This window comes from Macaca thibetana, chromosome 8 (genome assembly GCF_024542745.1).
Source record: "Macaca thibetana thibetana isolate TM-01 chromosome 8, ASM2454274v1, whole genome shotgun sequence".
NCBI lineage: Eukaryota > Metazoa > Chordata > Mammalia > Primates > Cercopithecidae > Macaca > Macaca thibetana.
Genome location: NC_065585.1, coordinates 26187566 through 26205688, shown reverse-complemented (window position 1 = coordinate 26205688; position 18123 = coordinate 26187566). Strand labels below are relative to the sequence as shown.

Here is an 18123-nt window from a genome sequence, read left to right as displayed (position 1 = left end):
CTGGCGACAGAGCGAGACTCTGTCTCAAAACAAAAACAAAACAAAATGCTACTCTATTTTTTGTGTGTTTTATGCTTGACTTTTAAAAAAGAAATGATTTTTTTTCTGTGTTCTTTCTTTCATCATCCTCCCATTCCCTGGCTACCCAGCCTTTGGTATAGACCACTTATGCTTGCAGAGAACCTGAAAGTCTTCTAATCTAGTGCTTCTCATCAGTCCAGAATTTCTTCCTGAAGCCTCCATTCCTTTTTTTGAAAGGACAGTTAAGGTTCCATCTCAGCTAGCTTTGTCCCTCTCCTTGCCTTCCATTTTTAATGTTGAGCAATGTTAAAGAATTTTCCATTTTAAGCTTAAGCATCTTTTCTCACATATCAAATGCTAGCAGACGATGGTAGTGGGTGAAGATGGTGGGTGAATTGAATTAGCTGTTCTCTAATGCCTTTTCTAGCTCTATCATTGTATTATCCTTTGGTTTCATAGTTTAATTACCCAGTAAACTTGGAAAAAAATGTGTTGCTCTAATCCCCTTCATACTTCTTGTTCCACCTTGTTTTATTTGTGAAACCCCTCTTCATAGCAGAACTCTTTACCAATCTCCCCTTCTCAGATTCTCCCATGCCTTCCATTCCCCCTGTAAAATCACCAGATTTCCCAGCTTATCAGTTATGCCTTTCCTCTAGCAAGCCAGCTCATGTTTGATCTTACCAGTGGAGCTGTATGCTTAACAAAAGTCAATTCTGAATCTGTTTATGCTAGTTGTAACTATAATTAGGAAATTCAATTAAATTTTATGTAAACCAACAAACATGAATGTGAAAAACATTTTTCTATGAAAAGTAAATGGAATGCTTTGGAATGACTTGAGAAAAATGAAGCCTTTCCCTTACCCTCAAAATAAAACACACAAAAAACAACCTACTGCAGAATTTGGAATAGGTGAGATAACTATTAAGACAGGGAAAACACCTAGAAGGATCATTTAATCAATTAGTTTCATAAATAGCTTTAAGTTCCAAAGCTGAATGAATGGGTAATACTTACAGAAGGGGGTTTTGTAAGAAAGGCAGCATGAGACTTAGCAAACACCGTCTCTAAGAAGGAGGTTAGTTGTATCTCAAAATACAGAGGAATGAATGTTTATTTAAATGTTTTAAGTCAAAATAAAATATTTAAGATATATGTATATAATTTTTATTAAATGCTCTGATTTTGCAATTAATCATATTTAAGAAGTAGGAAAGTATCATAATGGTATATGCAAGAAGAAAAAAATAAGTATTTTGAACTTGGAATTTTATTTTGTCTATATCAATTTTATTTTATTTTTATTGAGATGGAGTCTCGCCCAGACTGGTCTTGAACTCCTGGGCTCAAGCAATCTGCCTGCTTCAGCCTTCCAAAGTGCTGTGATTATAGGTGTGAGCCACCATGCCTGGCCTGTTTTGTCTGTTTCATTGGAGCATGCATGTATTAAAGCAACTCTGTGTCAGACAGTGGAAGAATAAACAATGTATATAATATTTTGGTTTGTACCTACTTAGAATGTTTAATCATTGTTGTTATCATTAAGTCTTCACCAACTATAAAAATGAGTCATGGTAATTAACTTGCTTCACATCATAGTAATTAGTGCAGGCAGAATTCAAACTTCGAGCATGTGTCATATAAAATGAATTTTTTGGTCAAATCCTTTAACATTTACCAAATGCTTTCCCTTACACTATTCTCTTCATACATAGTCCAAAAATAAGCCCTAAAGTGCTTAGTTTTCATTCAGTCTCAAGGGCATAGAGTTAGAAGATCACCAATGTTAGGACATCAATCACAACCTTCCTGAAGTCCAGATAAACTGACCTTGACTTTTCTTTGTGCTAAGACTAGCTCTTGTCCAAAGCTACTGAGTTGAAAATTTCTCAGATCACAATTGATTTGACTAGAGAATTCTACTGGTGTATGCGTCTTCCTAAAAAAACAAAAGAATACACTTGGTCCAGCAAGTTTATTTTTGTATTATGCAATGTAGCCAATCCCATACTACTGGGCTTGCTCTCTGTATGCAGAACCATGAGTGACACAGTGGGTTTCCATTTAGGGAAATTCATTAAAAGAAGCCCACACAAAGTCTGAAATAACCAGTTGGTTTGGGAGTTCCTTTTGTGATCCCTCGTCATGATCTTTGCCACAAAGAACTATTTGAGGACTACCCAGAGTTAGCTAAACTTCTGGTCAGTTTGAAAACCATGTCAGTTTACAGTTCATCTTAGCCAAGAAAGGAAACATCCAGGATATATACTATTTACTAAAGATCTCTTGTAGTATAAGTCATGAAAGTTATCAAAAACCATCTTCCTGTGAATGTCAGTTTATTTGATTTTTTATAGTCTTATATTACACCTCCTCTCCCCTTTTCCTCCATTCCTCAAATAATTCATTTATTCATTCAACAAGCACTCACTGAAACAATTGCTGTATTCTGAGAATATGGCTAAGTGGAGTTGAATAAGTTAATGTTAGCATGCATCCAAAAGCCCATTCTGATGTAAAATACAAATCACTGCGAAACAATTGGAGGAATAAAAGGGGAGAAAGAAGAGCAAGAAAAGACTCAATAGAGAAAGAGGTTGGAAACTGTAAGGGGTACTGGTAATGGAGAAGGAGAGGAAGGAATAGGTATGACATGTTGCCTGGTCACATTGGGAGGGGGTGGTGCTAAGAAGCAATTGAAGAGCACATCCATGAATTCTAGCCAGTAGGTATGTGGTGTTGCCATTAATTACTGGCAGCAGGAAGAGCCAACAATTGTGGAGAAAGAGAATGAATTTGATTTGGAACATCTTATCTGCCTTCTATAGGAGACTCAAGTGATGATGTCTGGTAGACAATTAGAAGTATGTATTGGGAACTCAGGACAGAAAAGCAGCTGAAGACATAGCTTTCATGGTTATGAGCACATAAATTACTCTAGAAGCAGAGAGACTGGAGTGACATTACCCAAGGAAATTGTGTACAAGCCAAAAAGGACAAAAGTGTTAACCCTTGAGACTTACAAACATTTGGTGAGGTAGGATGAAAAAGGGAAGGATTAAAAAAAAAAAAAGCACAGAGAATTTTAAAAAGGGTGCTAAATCTATATACACTATGGAATACTATGCAGCCATAAAAAAGGATAAGTTCATGTCCTTTGCAGGGACATGGATGAAGCTGGAAACCATCATTTTCAGCAAACTATCACAAGGACAGAAAACCAAACACCGCATGTTCTTACTCACAGGTGGGAATTAAACAATGAGATCACTTGGACACAGGGCGGGAAACATCACACACCAGGGCCTGTTGGGGGCTGGGGAGCTGGGGGAGGGATAGCATTAGGAGAAATACCTAATGTAAATGAGTTGATGGGTGCAGCAAATCAACATGGCACATGTATACCTATGTTAAAAACCTGCATGTTGTACACATGCACCCTAGATCTTAAAGTATTAAAAAAAGAAGGTGCTAAATGGGTAAGTTCTGAAAAAGTGCACAGCTTGGCTATTTGATCAATCAATTAACAAAAGCACTTTCAGCTGGGAAACCTGCATTTAGAATCTGCATACCATAATTCCAAATTGAGCTCCACCACTACTTAGTAACCATGATCTCACCTCTACAATAAAAATAAGCCTTATTTTTACCTACCTCAGTACAATTGTTATATTTCAAATCAACGAAGGGACCCAAACTTGGTAAGAAATATGGGTCAGACTATCATGAGACATTATTACACATACTCATTACACAGGAGGTAGGAAGTAGAAGACATTTCAAATCAGACTCATTTCTGGAGACATTTTGAAGATTCTTGTTCTGTATGAAGTAATACACCTAAATTGTGCCATAAGTTCATTATCTACCCTGTTCTTGTCTCCAGAAAAAAAGCACCTTGGATTTGTTGATAAAATTAGTTTCAGCATCTTCCCAATTGGCATCATTTTCTTGGTGTAAAACAAATGATTCAAGGCAGTTCCATGACTTTGTTTAGAAAACTCAGCTAGAAAATAATTTGTCTCTGTATTTCTTAAATGCTTAGCATGGTGTCTTACAAATGGCAAGTATTCAATATATCTAACTTTTTTCAAATCAATAGACATATTGATTATCTACTATGTGTCATTTGGATCATTGGAATTCTACAGATGCCAATAAATATTCACCATGTAAAGGATACATTCGCAAGAATAAGCACAAAGCCTGCAATTTTCTCATCTGTAAAATGATAGTGATGACCGAAAGTGCCTAAAGGAAGAGATTTTTTTTAAAGCATCTCACATGGTGTCTTGTATGTACTGTTCCATTTGTTCTTAACTTCCATTTTAAAGGTAAATGTGTGAAAAGAGCAGACAACTCATGGGAGAGGTTTATCTACTGCTGCCAGTTCCCCACCTGAGAGTCTACCACTGCTTAATAGTTTTCACAATAGCCAGTTGTTTGGCCAAGGATTATGTCTTTAGGTAAGGCAGGAAGGGCAAATGAATTAAATCTGTTCATCTATACAGACCTGATTTGCTTCCAACTGCTTTCCTAGGTGAACAGGGGAAAAGAAACACAAACAATTATGATTTATTAGATGAGTCACTGGGCCAGATTCCACACGATTTTGCTTCCCTTGAGGCTGAAGAACTGTCTTCAGGTAAAATTTAACTTTCAGTGTAATTTTTGTTCCCTTCAGAAGTCTCCTTTAGTTGTCTGAAGGCTTTTAAATTAATTAGCAATACCTTGTTTGTGTTTGGAATCAATCATAATTGTTAGGTTGAATTTGCTTATGATGTTTTTTGCTTCTTCAGGGGAATGTTATAGACAATATTTAACAGATTAACAAGTGAAGGCAAACAAACAAACAAAAAAAAACACAACAAAAAATCTGAGAAAAGAGAACTTGTAATGCAGGGATATGCTTAAAACTTTCCCAAGAAGATATACAGAAATCGCACATATTTTATCTCATAGATCTTAATATTTCTTCCTTTGGGCTTCTGTTAATCATCAGATTTGAGAATTGGCATCAAGTTTGTAAAGCCAATTCAACAGCAGGGATGGCCAAATTTTTCATTGTAATTATCTCATTCAGGCCCACCTGACAAGCACAAGGGTAGCACCACTACCTCGGGGTCTTCCAGCTACAATCCCTGGCATTCTGGCTCAGAACTGGAAAAATATTTTTATATGTTGATATTTTTGAGCATCAATTTTTAAGTTCCATTTTATTTCTACAGTTGCTTTTCTTTGAAGATAATGCATTGCTCACATTACCTTATGAATCCCTTTTGGTTTTTAATGACCTATATTAAAGCCCAATCAATATATGACAATGGACGGCTGGTGAAAACTAGATACGAAAAGCCATGTGATGATGAAATAGAATAGAAACTAGAAGAAGAGATGGACTAAAACAGAATCCAAGCTAAACCTGCAGATATTGACTGCATGTCTATGATGAGCAAAACATCATATTGGAAGCCCTGGGTGATACGGCAAATATTAATAACTTAGTATACTATATTATTGTATAGTGGGCTCTATACTCAGCCCTTTCTTCACTTGCTATTACCTTCCATCCCCTGCAACAATCTCTAATGAGATATGATTATCCCCATTTTACATATAAAGAAACCGAATCTCAAAGAAGTTGAGTGACTTTTTAAAGGTGTCAGAACTAGCACACATTCAAGCTGGGATTTAAATCCTATCCTGTCTGAACCTAAGCCTTTAACAACTGACTTTTCCCTCTGGGAACTTGCAGTTATGAAGAAGACAGACATATAAATGACCAACTACAACACAAAATTCAATATGATTTACTATCTATCCATCTACCTACCTACCTATTTGACCATTCATCCATCCATCCACCCATCCACCTATTCATCCATCCACCTATCTACTCATACTGGTGAATAAATGCTTCTCCCTTCTTCTCTTGTCCTAAAATACAGTACTTTACACAACCTCTCTGGAAGACAGTCCTATGAGATTGAGTAATCAGTTGCAATTTATACTAAGCAATAGCTTCTCAGTAATTTGCTCCCTGTTCTCTTCCTTTTCTACATTACTCATCATACACTTTCTCCTGCTTCCCCAGGACTGCACTTTCTAAAAGGTACTCAAAGTTTTTGTTTTATGTTCTGTTACCTAGGGAATCTGGGCTTAGACTCATATCCACTAAGGCTAGGGCGCTTAATTGCTAAGAAAAGAAATATGGTAAACACCTGAAGCTTGAAGAAGGAGCTGAAAAAAGGATGAGAAATATACTAAAATCACTTCACCCAAGGATTTGACCTTCATGAACCCCATCCTGGGCATTCTTAACCCCTGTGGAAAACTCTGAGTTCAGGGTATCCACAGAGGGTTTCCTCTAATTAATGGGTATTTTTTACTGGACTCAGCTAATATATATACACTAGTATAGAGCAGAAAAATTTCTCAGCTGGGTAACATTAGGGAAAGTTACGTAACTTCTCTGAACCTCAATTTCCTTATCTTTGAGACAGAGATACTAATCTCTGCATCATAGGCTTTTTGTAAAAATTAAGTGAAATATGGTATATAAGGTCCAAATACAGTACCTATTCTAAAAATGATTAGCGTCTTTCTATTTTATGGCTTCCTCCTTTTGGCCTGGCTTAAATGGGTAGAAGTTGTAGATGAAGATAACTGAACTTCTACAAAGGGTGAACTGGAAGCAAGGAAAAACAGGATCCCTGTTTGCTTACTGTCACATAATAGGGTGTTTGATTTGGAGTGTATTGTTAAGTGTCTGTTGACCTTCCCACTTTGCAGCCCAGCTAACCCTTTATGTAATCTAAATTTTGAATTTTTGAATTTTCAGCAGCAGAAGGCAAAAGAGATCCTTCTTCATGAATCTTTCTAACAATAGCTTTGATGAAGAAGGGGTTGGAGAATCTAAAATCACAGATTTAGTCTTTTGGGGTTTGTAAATGTTCTTTGCAGTTGCTTACCCTCAATGATCAGATACAACTGGGATTTGGCTACTGAATAAGTCAAGGATGGTTGGGTCTTATGTCAGGCCAATAAACAACTTCAAGCATCTCACTGGCTTAAAAACAACAAAAGTTTATTTCTCAGACCTAGTAAAGTCCCTAGTTGGTCTACTGAAGACTCTTAACATTGTCTTCTGTCCAGGACCTAGGATGATATAGCAACCAACACCTGAAATATTGCTGATTTGCTGTCAAGGAGGAAAAGGGAAAAAACAAAAAACTTTGGGAGGGCTGTATACATCAACTATTAAGTGCTCTAATTTGGAAGTGACTTATATCATTTTAACTCATGAATTACTGGCCAGAACTATTCACGTTCTCCCCGACCCCATCCTTATCAGGAAACTAGGATACACAATCCCACCAAGCTTCTGGAAGGCAGAAGAACTGGGAACAACTGGCAAAGAGCACCAACAAGTACACCATCCTCATAAACATTGCTCATGCTTTCTATTGGCATTTATTTTAGCACAATCTAGTTGGGGTTTTTTTTGTTTTGTTTTTTGTTTTTGTTTTTGTTTTTTACATTTTTACTGGATATTAAAAGAAGAGACAGGAAACAGAGCGTGGGTGCAGAGGTTTCTGTCCATCAGCCTGGTGTATTATTCAAGTGTAGTTGTTAATGGTCATGCCAACATACCCATTATCATGCTTACTCTGCCTGAAGGTTTGACATTTATTCCAAAGAATGGTGTGCAGTTGTCAAGTACTTCCTTGTGAATACAAATTCAAAGAAAATTCCACTCAATGCGTCCAAGGAGACTGCAAGTGACCATAATTACATCTCTTCAGTAAGTCCTGAGGGGATGTCTTGAACCTGCTTTTAACTAAATGGGATATGAAAAATACTCACATTCATAACTTCTATGCATACTGGCTAAAGACAAGAAGAATGTGTCTCAGAATGAGAAGATATTTTTTGGCTTAAAAGAATAATTTGTGACTCTAAAATATATAAGTAATACTACCTAACAGTAGGTGACATTTCAAAAGCTGCTTCATCTTGTAGTCTCACTGATTTAAATAGGATTTCTTATACATGAACCAATGGGGCAGAATAAACTTTGACAAAGGCAACAAAATAGAATATTTTAAAACACTCCTATAATGTTTTTTATAGACAAGTCTGTTTGATATTTGCATGTTTTGAGCAGGAAATAATGCACAATCGTGTGTGTGTGTGTGTGTTCAGATGGCAAAATCTTTACATCAGACTTTCCACATATCACCTATTCTAACACCTCTATTTTAGCGATGCTGGAAGTAAGACCCATAGAAGTGGTGTCACCCATTAGAGTTCAGAGACTAAATAGAACTGAGAACTTTGGAACCTGGCTTTCCAAATTTAATTGGAATATGAAAAATGCACACATTCATAACTTCTATGCATGTTGGCTAAAAGACAAGAAGAATGTGTCTCAGAATGAGAAACTCTTGCCTCTCACCACTGCCACTGCAAAAGTATTGTCACCATGACCCACAACTGAATTGTTAAATTACATTCTTTGGCGATGGTGGTGGTGGTGAAATTGATGCAAATTGATGGTCAGGAGAATTTTTTAAGGAATAGAGTGCTGATATTCATATTTCTAAGAATAAAAGAAATCATTTTTTGGAACAAGGAAGTAGTATTACATGGCAAGAAAACTGAGGTTTCTGGATCAAAGACCAGAGAAGAAAATTGGATTTACTAAAGGCAGCCACAAAGCTTAGATGAGTCACTGTCTTGTCTTGAATCTAAATTCATCTTGACACCTATTTTCCTATTTTATTGGTGATTATTGAAGAGGCTGTTATAGAAAAGGTCCAGTCTGAATTGGAGTACAAATCTCAAAGCTATTCATTTTATTTTTAAAGAAAATGGCTTCAAGGAAATTAAATATTTTAATAGGTATTAAGACTATAAATCTAGAGAGGTGAATTTTTTAAAAAATCACAACAATAAAGTGGTAAATCAAAGTCATTATCAGCACATTACTTTTTTTGGAAGGGCTTTAGGAATTACATTTCATTTCCTCTTGCATCCTCTATCCAGTTATGGTCTGGCTGACTCAGGTGCTTCTGAGAAATTGGGGTGAAAAACTACTCAAGCACCTCGGAAATTATGTCAACTTGTAGCTGGAAAGAACCATTTTAGTGGGTCTAAAGACTGTTCTAGCCTCGGATCATTCATTTAGAGAGGCCAGGTAAATGTGAGAGAGAGTGGGTACCACTCAGTTTCTTACCTAATGTGTTGTAACACTATTCTTATCCCTTACAACTGTCTAAAATGATTCTTTTTTTAGACTTTCTATGCTAGTTACCCCAAAATATTCTGTGGTAGTGAGTTCCAAAAACTAATTACATGTCACATAAAAACACCGTCCTTGTATCTATTTCAAGTTGGCCATACCTCACTCTTTCTTCTCGCGTAGATAGTTTATGGATGTTCCTAGGATTTCCGATTCACTAGTTCCTGCTATTGTGGGTTGCTAAGTTTTATTTTGATTCTTGTTTTCTTTTCTAAACATGGCTGCTAGTGCTGTTCATATTTGCATTTTGTTTACCAGGCTATCGATATCAGAATTGTGCTCTGGGGCAGCTTCACACTCTTCTGTCTTGGCATGTGAAGTCATCCTTCTCTAGGGCTCCAAAAGTCTTCTCTAGGCTGATGAGACACATTTTTTTAAATCTCCAGCCCAGCCTTCTCCTGCACTCTGAAATATTTTATGTCTAAATGCCTACTTGACATCTCTACTGAGACATGTTACAAACATATAAAATTTATCAAACCAAAAATGAACAGTTGATGTCCAAACCCACCATCATTTGTTCTCCACTCAGTAGCTGTGTATACTTGTATTCTCTATTCAGTAGATAGCACACAGTCCCAGCTGGATGGGAAGGCCAGAAAACCAGTCCTGCCAGGCTTAGATCGCACTCCAAATATCAATATATGAATCTGGTTCATTTTTGTTACTTAAGAATGGGCTTTCGTGAAGGTATTGATATGAACCTTTACAGTAGGAATGTACAAATGTATTTAAAATATTGGTCAGGTGGGTAGGATGTTATGTGTATCTTTTCAAAGAGATCAAAGTTAACATTAGAAGTGAACTATCTGGCAGTAAGCTAAATTCTGTTAGAACATCCATGGAACTTGCTAGCAGATTATCCAACACCCTAGCAGATCTCTTTATAGCTCCTTTGACTCAGGAAACACACCTTAGTGTCATGCACTATGGAGACCCTGGGGCTACAAATGAACAAGATGAAAATCTGTGCTTGCAAAGAGCTCATACTTTGCCACAGAGGTGGTGCTATCCCTCAGGAGAAGTTCTAGGAATCTGTGGGGGCATTTCTCTGGTCATAATGACTGTATGCTGCTGGACATCCTGAACAATGAAGAATAATCACACATCCCACACACGTTCATGTCCTATTGACCACTGATACAAGTAATCTAAATTAAAAAACCTATTTATTAGTATCTGAGTCTAGACCAGAACTCCATTTTATATACACACGAAGTGTTTTTTGCATGATTGTTATCCATAATTTTTCAGGAATTTAACAAGATAAAATGTGATAGAAGATTATTAAAACTTGTTCTGTTTAAAACTCTAGCAACATTTTTTCACCATTTCAGAAAATCACAGTACCAAAGCCAATGCTGACCATGTTTTTGAGTCACCAATATTACACATGTTCCCCAGTCTTTATTCCTAGTGATGTGTTCATGGCAATTTTACAAAAAGATGCTAGCACATCACTACTTCTTTATGTCTTCTAGTGAAGCCTATTTTATTATAAATTACTTTCCTTTTATTACTCTTTATAGTATAGTTATGCCAGTATATTGATTTTTAAAAATTATATGTGCAGGTAAAATATATGCACTCTGAATTTCATTTCAGGAGAGCAAGGAGGTTGTTACAAAGGATTTATTGTCAAAGTGCATGGAAGAAATCTGATATAATTGAGAACTACTGCCCTACAGGGTAAACCACACAAATATCCTGATAATTTTGGCATCTCCGCTCCATTGTAGCAACAGAAGGAGCAGCTAGGCATCATCAGTCAAGGCTTTCATGCAAACATAAATTTTTGTAAGATTACTGTTTCCCTTCAAAATATTCCCCAGTCTTTTTTTTTTTTTTTCTTTTTTGGCTGCAAAGGAGAAACTCAAACTAAAGGAAATGTTGTTGGTTAATGAGATGCTAGAGAAAATAATACTTTTCACAAAAAGCTTTCACACAAAGGGAACATGCCAGCAGGGGGCTGAGGGTTGCCAAGAGCAAAACCCAGTAGGCAAGTTAGTGGCTAGGAGAGCAAAAATACCTGAGTGTGTGTTTAGTTCCCTTTGATCAACACTGCCATAGCTGTCCTTCTAGAACTAACCAGATAAACCATCTGGTGCAGAACCCTTACTTCCCTGATCAATGGAATTTGACAGCTGTAGTTTCAGCTTAAGAAGTGAAATTTGAAACTAGATTGAAATGAGAAATTGTGCTGGAGGTTGCTAGGTGACCTAGGCCAGGAGCGTTGCTATGGACAGGGATCAGGACTGTTTTGGATTGAGGGTTTGTCAGATTTTCCTAGAAACTACAGGGTATTCGTTCTCTTAAAACAAAAAAAAAATACAAACAAACAAACAACAACAAAAAAAACTTAACCACTAGGGGGAGGGAGAGGAAACCAAAATAACAACTATAAAACAACAAAAAGCCCCCAGAGGCATTATCCTACAGGAAAACAGACCAGACATTTTTCCTGAGAAAAAAATAAATCTACTCCCTCCCTGCCCACTTCTCCACCCCAACTCCTAGTATCACAACATTAATTCAGAGCTTAGCTTTGAGAAGTTCAATGGATAATTCTGATACTAAATGATGGGAAGTTACAGCCATCCGTTAAAACCTAAGCCTGAGTGAAGCAGAGAAGGCCTCTGCTTCAATGCATTAAGGAACATTCCAGGAAAACCCATGTCTGTGACGTTAGTACTAATGACAACATCCCATTCCTACCTCCTTCTCTGCTTACCTACCAGCATATCCTCTGCTCTCAGAAAAAGAATCTAGAATTCTATTTTGCTACACAATCTTGCCTTCTCTCACTTCTTTGGTCCAGGACGCCTGATTTTAAATCTCCAACAATGACACATCATACCCCTCCTCCGGGATGACAGTAGATGGCTATCTGTCCCTTCTCTGAGTATCATCAGCACTTCGTTTACATAATTCACTTGGCCCTAGATTGTCCTATAGTAAGTTCTCTGTGAGCATCATGCTAGAAGCTAGTGTTGATATGAAGCAGAAACTTTACGTGGGTATCTTGGATATATGCATATCATTATTATCATTTTATAAAATACAAAACTAAAATTCAAGAAAGAAGTAACTTGGCCACAGTCATTTCTCAGGTAAGTGGTGGTACTGGTATTTGAATCTTGGTCCACATGATAACACTGCACTAGGAACTTCCCTTATAAGATGCTATAAGGCAGAATCTTTTATATTCCCAAGTCACCCATTAGTTTCTGTTTTGCAACTCTATATACACAATTACTTGCCCAATCTGCTTTCTCCATTACATTATGGGTCCATGGTGACAGGAATAGTGTCCATCTTGCTTTTCACACTGTCCTGATGCTTAGTGCTAGTGGAATGCCCATTATAAAGAAATAAATATCTGTGGTGCTTCTAGTTCCTACAATGGCACCTTGGTTTTACAAAAGGGCATCTGGACTCTATGTGTAAATACAAAGTGTCCATTTGCAATCATTTTCAAAATAAAGTAACTCTCAGAAGCTAAAGGGGAAGCAAAATTCTTCCTGTATAAAGTATTTACTGTGTTCCCAACACAAAGTCTTCTCTTTTGATAATGCTGTATCATCTAAAATTAGTATTATGTCTATCTTCCTGTACAGACCACATATAAAACTATTTTACTATCATTTATGGATACTTCTAAGTAGAAACCTATATTATTTAGTGGAAATCCTGAAATTTAACTCATTGCTAGTATGTTTATTATTAATTAAATCTTTGAAACAATAAAAAGGGCTAGGAAGAATAAAAGTGTCCCCATATTAACAGCAGCGTTATTTATACTAACCCAAAACTAGGATGATTAAATCAATTGTGGTGTGTCCATACAATGGAATACTATACAGCAGCGAAAATGGACAAATTATTATATATCCTATAGTACAGATGAATCTCACAACAGAACTTTGAGTGAAGGCAGTCAAATGCAAAAAAATGAATAAATTCCATTTATAGAAAGTTCAAATACAAGCAAAATTCATGTATGGTGTTCCAATCAGAATACTGATTGTTCTGGCCATGGACATAATAGTGATGGGAGTTCCTGGGGTGCTGATAATATGTTTCTTAATCTGTGTGCTAGCTCACAAGTGCTCACTTAGAAAAACTGCATTAGGCACTTACGACTTGCACAATTCTCTATGTGTTATATTTTAATAAAGGTTCACTTTTTTAAAAGCTCTCCAAAGTATCTATAGTGATGAAGTTATACATACACACACAGACACACACACACACACACACACACACATATGTATTTTAACATACTTATGGGTAGATTCCTATCCAACTTACCTGTTCTTTAGTGTCTTTGCTATTTATTCACTTATTTATGTTTCTGTATCCTAGGAACTAAGTGGAAGACTACCTAGCCTTCTATTCATTATTTGTGGGTTGGAGGTTGAAATTCAAACATTTACTCAAACACTTCCAAAACACATATGTGGCTTAAATATGGCTTTTCCTAGCCTTGCATAAATTTCTGATTCATATCTTGATGTACTCTACACTCTAGTGACATAAAGAAAATAAGTCATTGGTCGTAGAAAAACTTACATGCAAATCTTATTAACTTGATCAAAACCTAAGCTTAAAAAAAAAAAATCTATGTTACAGAGATTCCTTTCTTTTCCAAATAACATTTTAGAAAAAATTTTTAGCCCTATTTAGGGAATTTCAATTATTTAGATATATTTTAGAACATAACATATGGCCAATATTTTCCACAGTATATTGAAGTTGAGAAGTGAAATAATTTTAACAATAAAATTTTATTAAAATATTAAATTGCACAGTTAAGTGTGTGTGTATGCGAAAGACAGATCTTTTCTCCAAATTATTCCAAATATCCCATACTGCATTAGAAAAATCTAATAATCTATCATGCCATATTCCATGTATCCAAATTATATTCTAATTATAATGGTTTTAAGAAGACCAACGTCTTCTTCCAACTTACTCTGAATCTAAGGGACCACTTCTTTGCCACTAATAATAAAAGTCCAAGTTCATTAAGCAAAGATACTATGGACTACATGAGGGCGTTAATATTCCGAGATGAAGACAAAAGCTTAAAGACTAAAAAAACCTTCAAACGAAAAGTTCTCTCTCTTCTGTTCTCTCTCTCTCTCTCTTGCTGTCTCTCTCTCTCTCTCTCTCTCTCTCTCTCTCTCTCTCTCTCTCTCTCTCTCTCTCTCTCTCACTCGCTGTCTGTCTCTGTCTCTCTCGCTGTCTGTCTTCCATAAAGTCAGCAGGAACTTTGCAGCGTAAAAAGACACCCTAGGGGAAGCATGGCATAACTTAAAAGCGGTTTCCTGCTCCAGCCTGACCCCAAGCCTCTCCTGGGAGGGAGCGAGTGGAGCCTTCTTCCCGCCGGTCCGCTGGGAGGTTGGGAGACCAGGTGGCAGCAGCCTCCCCAGGCGCCGGGCACCCGTCGGCTGGCCCAGGGACTTACCACGAGCGCGCAGCACAGCAACTTGTTCATTGTGGTCCCAGGAAACCTCAGGCGCTTGGAGGCGGCAGCTGGGCGAGCGCTCCGGTGCGTCTCTGCAGCCCGTGCGCTCATCACGTTATATATAGCGTCCCAGCAACAGGAAGTATCGCCTGCCTTTGATCAGTCATTTTTCTATCCTGGACCAAACTTTGCACCTTTCTTTTTTAGGAAGCTTGGGCGGGAGCCGTCGGGGGGTGTGCAGAAAACTCCAGGGTTAACGCTTTCAGGGCTGGGGAGGAAAGGATCCCCCAGGGAGGTGGGGCCTGAGGGGTGGGGCGCTGGTGTCTGGCCCCTGGGAGAGCAGGGGAAAAAAAAGCCACCAGGCTGAGGAACAAGGCGGCTGCTGTCTCTGCGGGGCTCTGAGGTTTCCCGGCCCCTTCCCGCCAGCGGCCAGCCTCCTGGCAGCCGGGACCAGCAGTGGGAGGGCTGGGCACACGCTGGGCAGCTGCCGTGCTTGTGTCTCCTCCACCCTGAGCGTCCGATTCAGCCAAGATCCAGACGCAGCTGGAGTGTGTCCCAGACCTTTGTCCCCTCGCTGAGCGAAAGCTGTGAATTTCCGCCGTTCCCGGCTGCCTGACCCCTTCACTTCTGGTTCTGAAACCTCAAATTACAGGGCCCCTCTTTATGCATGGCATTGTCTGAGCCCTGTTCGGGGAGTTCGCAATTATTCATCTTCAAGTTTACATAAACCATGTAGTAGGAATTTTTCTAACTCATGTCTGATTGGCCCTAAAGCCCGTGCTATTCTGCATTCACTCCTTGTTATCTGGGGTAGTTACAGCCAGAGAGAATCTGCAGAGTGAAAATTGAACTGCCTAGGGTAGGGAGAACCTTGTGGAGCACTATTTCCTTCACCAACACCATCATCAAGAAAGGGCTATTGGTGCCAGAGCTTACTAGGTGCTGAACTTCTGGAGTTGTCTCCTCGAGGTCTTTCCACTAACCTCAAGCTATTGACAGAAGTTTGGCACTTTGCTCTGGGGTTTGCTGTCTCCATCAATTCCCTAGTCTGGAAGTTAGACTTGATGACTTGTAAAGCTAGTCCCATTCATGGATTACAGTTCTCGGGTTGCCATTGAAACTGTTTGCAGATGGCTGAAAAAGTCCCTGCAGAGCTGCTTCCCCATCAGGGCCAAGTGTTCAAGTTACATGTCTCCAGAGAAGGGCAAATACTGCCTTTCACCAGATTCAAGGAAAGGAAGGTGAAGAATCAGGAGAGGGGACCTCCGGGGAGCAAGGATGGCCCACCGGGATCAGAGCACTTGCCCCTTCCAATGGACATCCTTCCACCACTAGTTCAAAGTGGATCCAGAGACTGTTCCACGCTACAAATTACAGAAGATGGCGGTGTCATTCAGCTTTGTTCCTCAAGGGCCAGAATATAACAGCATGCTGGTTTCTTAAGTGAACTAGTGAATAAATGTAGCTCAGTGAGTGTGGATAAAGTTGTGTGACTCCAAATCACTCCTCATATTTTGAATCGTAGTTTCGACATCTATAACCTGAGATATCAACACTTAGACTTGCCACGGGACTCAGGTCAATCCAAGTGTTAGTAGTGAAGCACTATATAAATAGCAGTATTATTGTTTTTGTTAGAGTAATATTTGTCTAGGATATTATTTGAAGGTGTTTTTCTCAGAACATAAAATGATGTCAATATGTTGGTGTCAGACCTTAGAGAAAACTAATCAAGAATTGAGTCCTTCAGTGTTAACCCTGGGAAACGTTTATGTCTCCCTAAGCCTCATCTATAAGATAAAAATATGCTGATATTGCAGAAATGTGAGAGAAAGCAAATGGAAGCATTTAAAAAACAATTATATAAATGATGGTGATCACTAATTATGAGCATTAAATAAAGTAATGCATGTAAAATAACTCAGCACAATGCCTGGCCCATAGGAATTATTTCCTATAGTTATGATTATTCTAGGGTAATACCTAAGATACTGGCCTTTGAAACCTAGATTTGAGCCCCAACTCCAATTTTTCCTAGCTCTGTGACCTCAGACTAGTTGCCTTACCTATTTGTGTTTCCATTTTGTTTTTTATTCCTATAATGAGGATAATAATCATATCTACCTCAAAGTATCATAAAGGTTATTGTAAAGATTGAATTAGATAAAAGATGTAAAACACTAAAAATAGTGTCCAGCACATAGCGAGTGCTCATTAAGTGTTATTATCTGAGGTTCTCATGTGGACATTTGTATAAGCACAAGGCAAATCTAGATTGTAAGCTCCTGAGGGCAGGAACTACATATTTTTCTATGGTATTCACTGAAGCTTTTAGCTCAAATTCTGGCTCTCCCTGTAAAGGAGCGATGGTGGTGATTTGGGGATTCAGGGGATTGGTGATTAGGTGTAATCTGGAGACAGGTTGGGGCACCATTTATCTAGAATCACAAAATAGACTGTGTATTGATTGTGCCTTTCATTTCAGGGTCTAACTGTGGGCCTTTTATTCATCACCCACTGACAGGAAACTGACAGAGACCATGAGTTATCAGTCATTTCATTTGTTATATTCTTGGAGCAATCTGGCCCATCCCCTAGGGTATTCCTAAGTAATCCACTACTGTGGGCTGCAGGCTCTGAACACTCTGAGCTGGAGTTCATTTTAAGATTTAATTGGAATGGACCCAGGGATTCTAGGCTGAACCCAAAGGGGGACATTCGAACAGTAACTAGAAGACTACGTTCATCTTCCTGTGACAGATCCCTCATTGACAGAGGCCATCGGTGACATTAAGCAGAATGTTCCATAAATTTAACCTTCTGTTTCTAGGCACCAGATATATGTGATGCTGACTTTCTAGGGGATACCTCATCAGATATTCCTCATCTCTTGTATCCTAAACTCTTCTGAATTAGGTCCCATGTTGAACAGATTTTGGATTGGCCCCCAATGACATACTGTCTACTCCCCCCAAACCCCATTTCAGCCACTTCTAAAGCTTAGAGAAATGGTGCCTGAATATTAGGAGTTCCTACGGGGAAAACACTTTATCTCTAGCACAGTAGCACAGGCCCTGATGCAGATGGTCATTTATAATCATCATCATAATGGAAATACCTGAGACTCAGGAAAGCAATTGACTTAGGTGATTTGGGAGACAAGCCACACAGCCCTAACGTAACTGAAAAGTGTCTAAAGCATCTTGTGCCTATGCTTCCTCACCTGAAAATTGTAAATAATAGTTCTGGTTATGCAGACAAAAGGATATTAACTTGAAGAACAAGAACAAATTCCTTGTTATTTCATTGTTATTAAAAAGAATTT

At 38.2% G+C, this 18123-nt stretch overlaps 1 protein-coding gene across 1 annotated transcript in view; it reads right to left on the bottom strand.

Annotated features, from left to right (window-relative positions):
• TNFRSF11B (TNF receptor superfamily member 11b) overlaps positions 1–15241 on the bottom strand; it is a 28396-nt gene extending 13155 nt beyond the window's left edge. The window contains exon 1 of the mRNA XM_050802104.1: positions 14799–15241. Within this exon, the coding sequence (XP_050658061.1) occupies positions 14799–14909 (111 nt within the window). The 5' untranslated portion in view covers positions 14910–15241. The remainder of the gene's footprint in view (positions 1–14798) is intronic.
• Positions 15242–18123: the final 2882 nt, after the last annotated feature.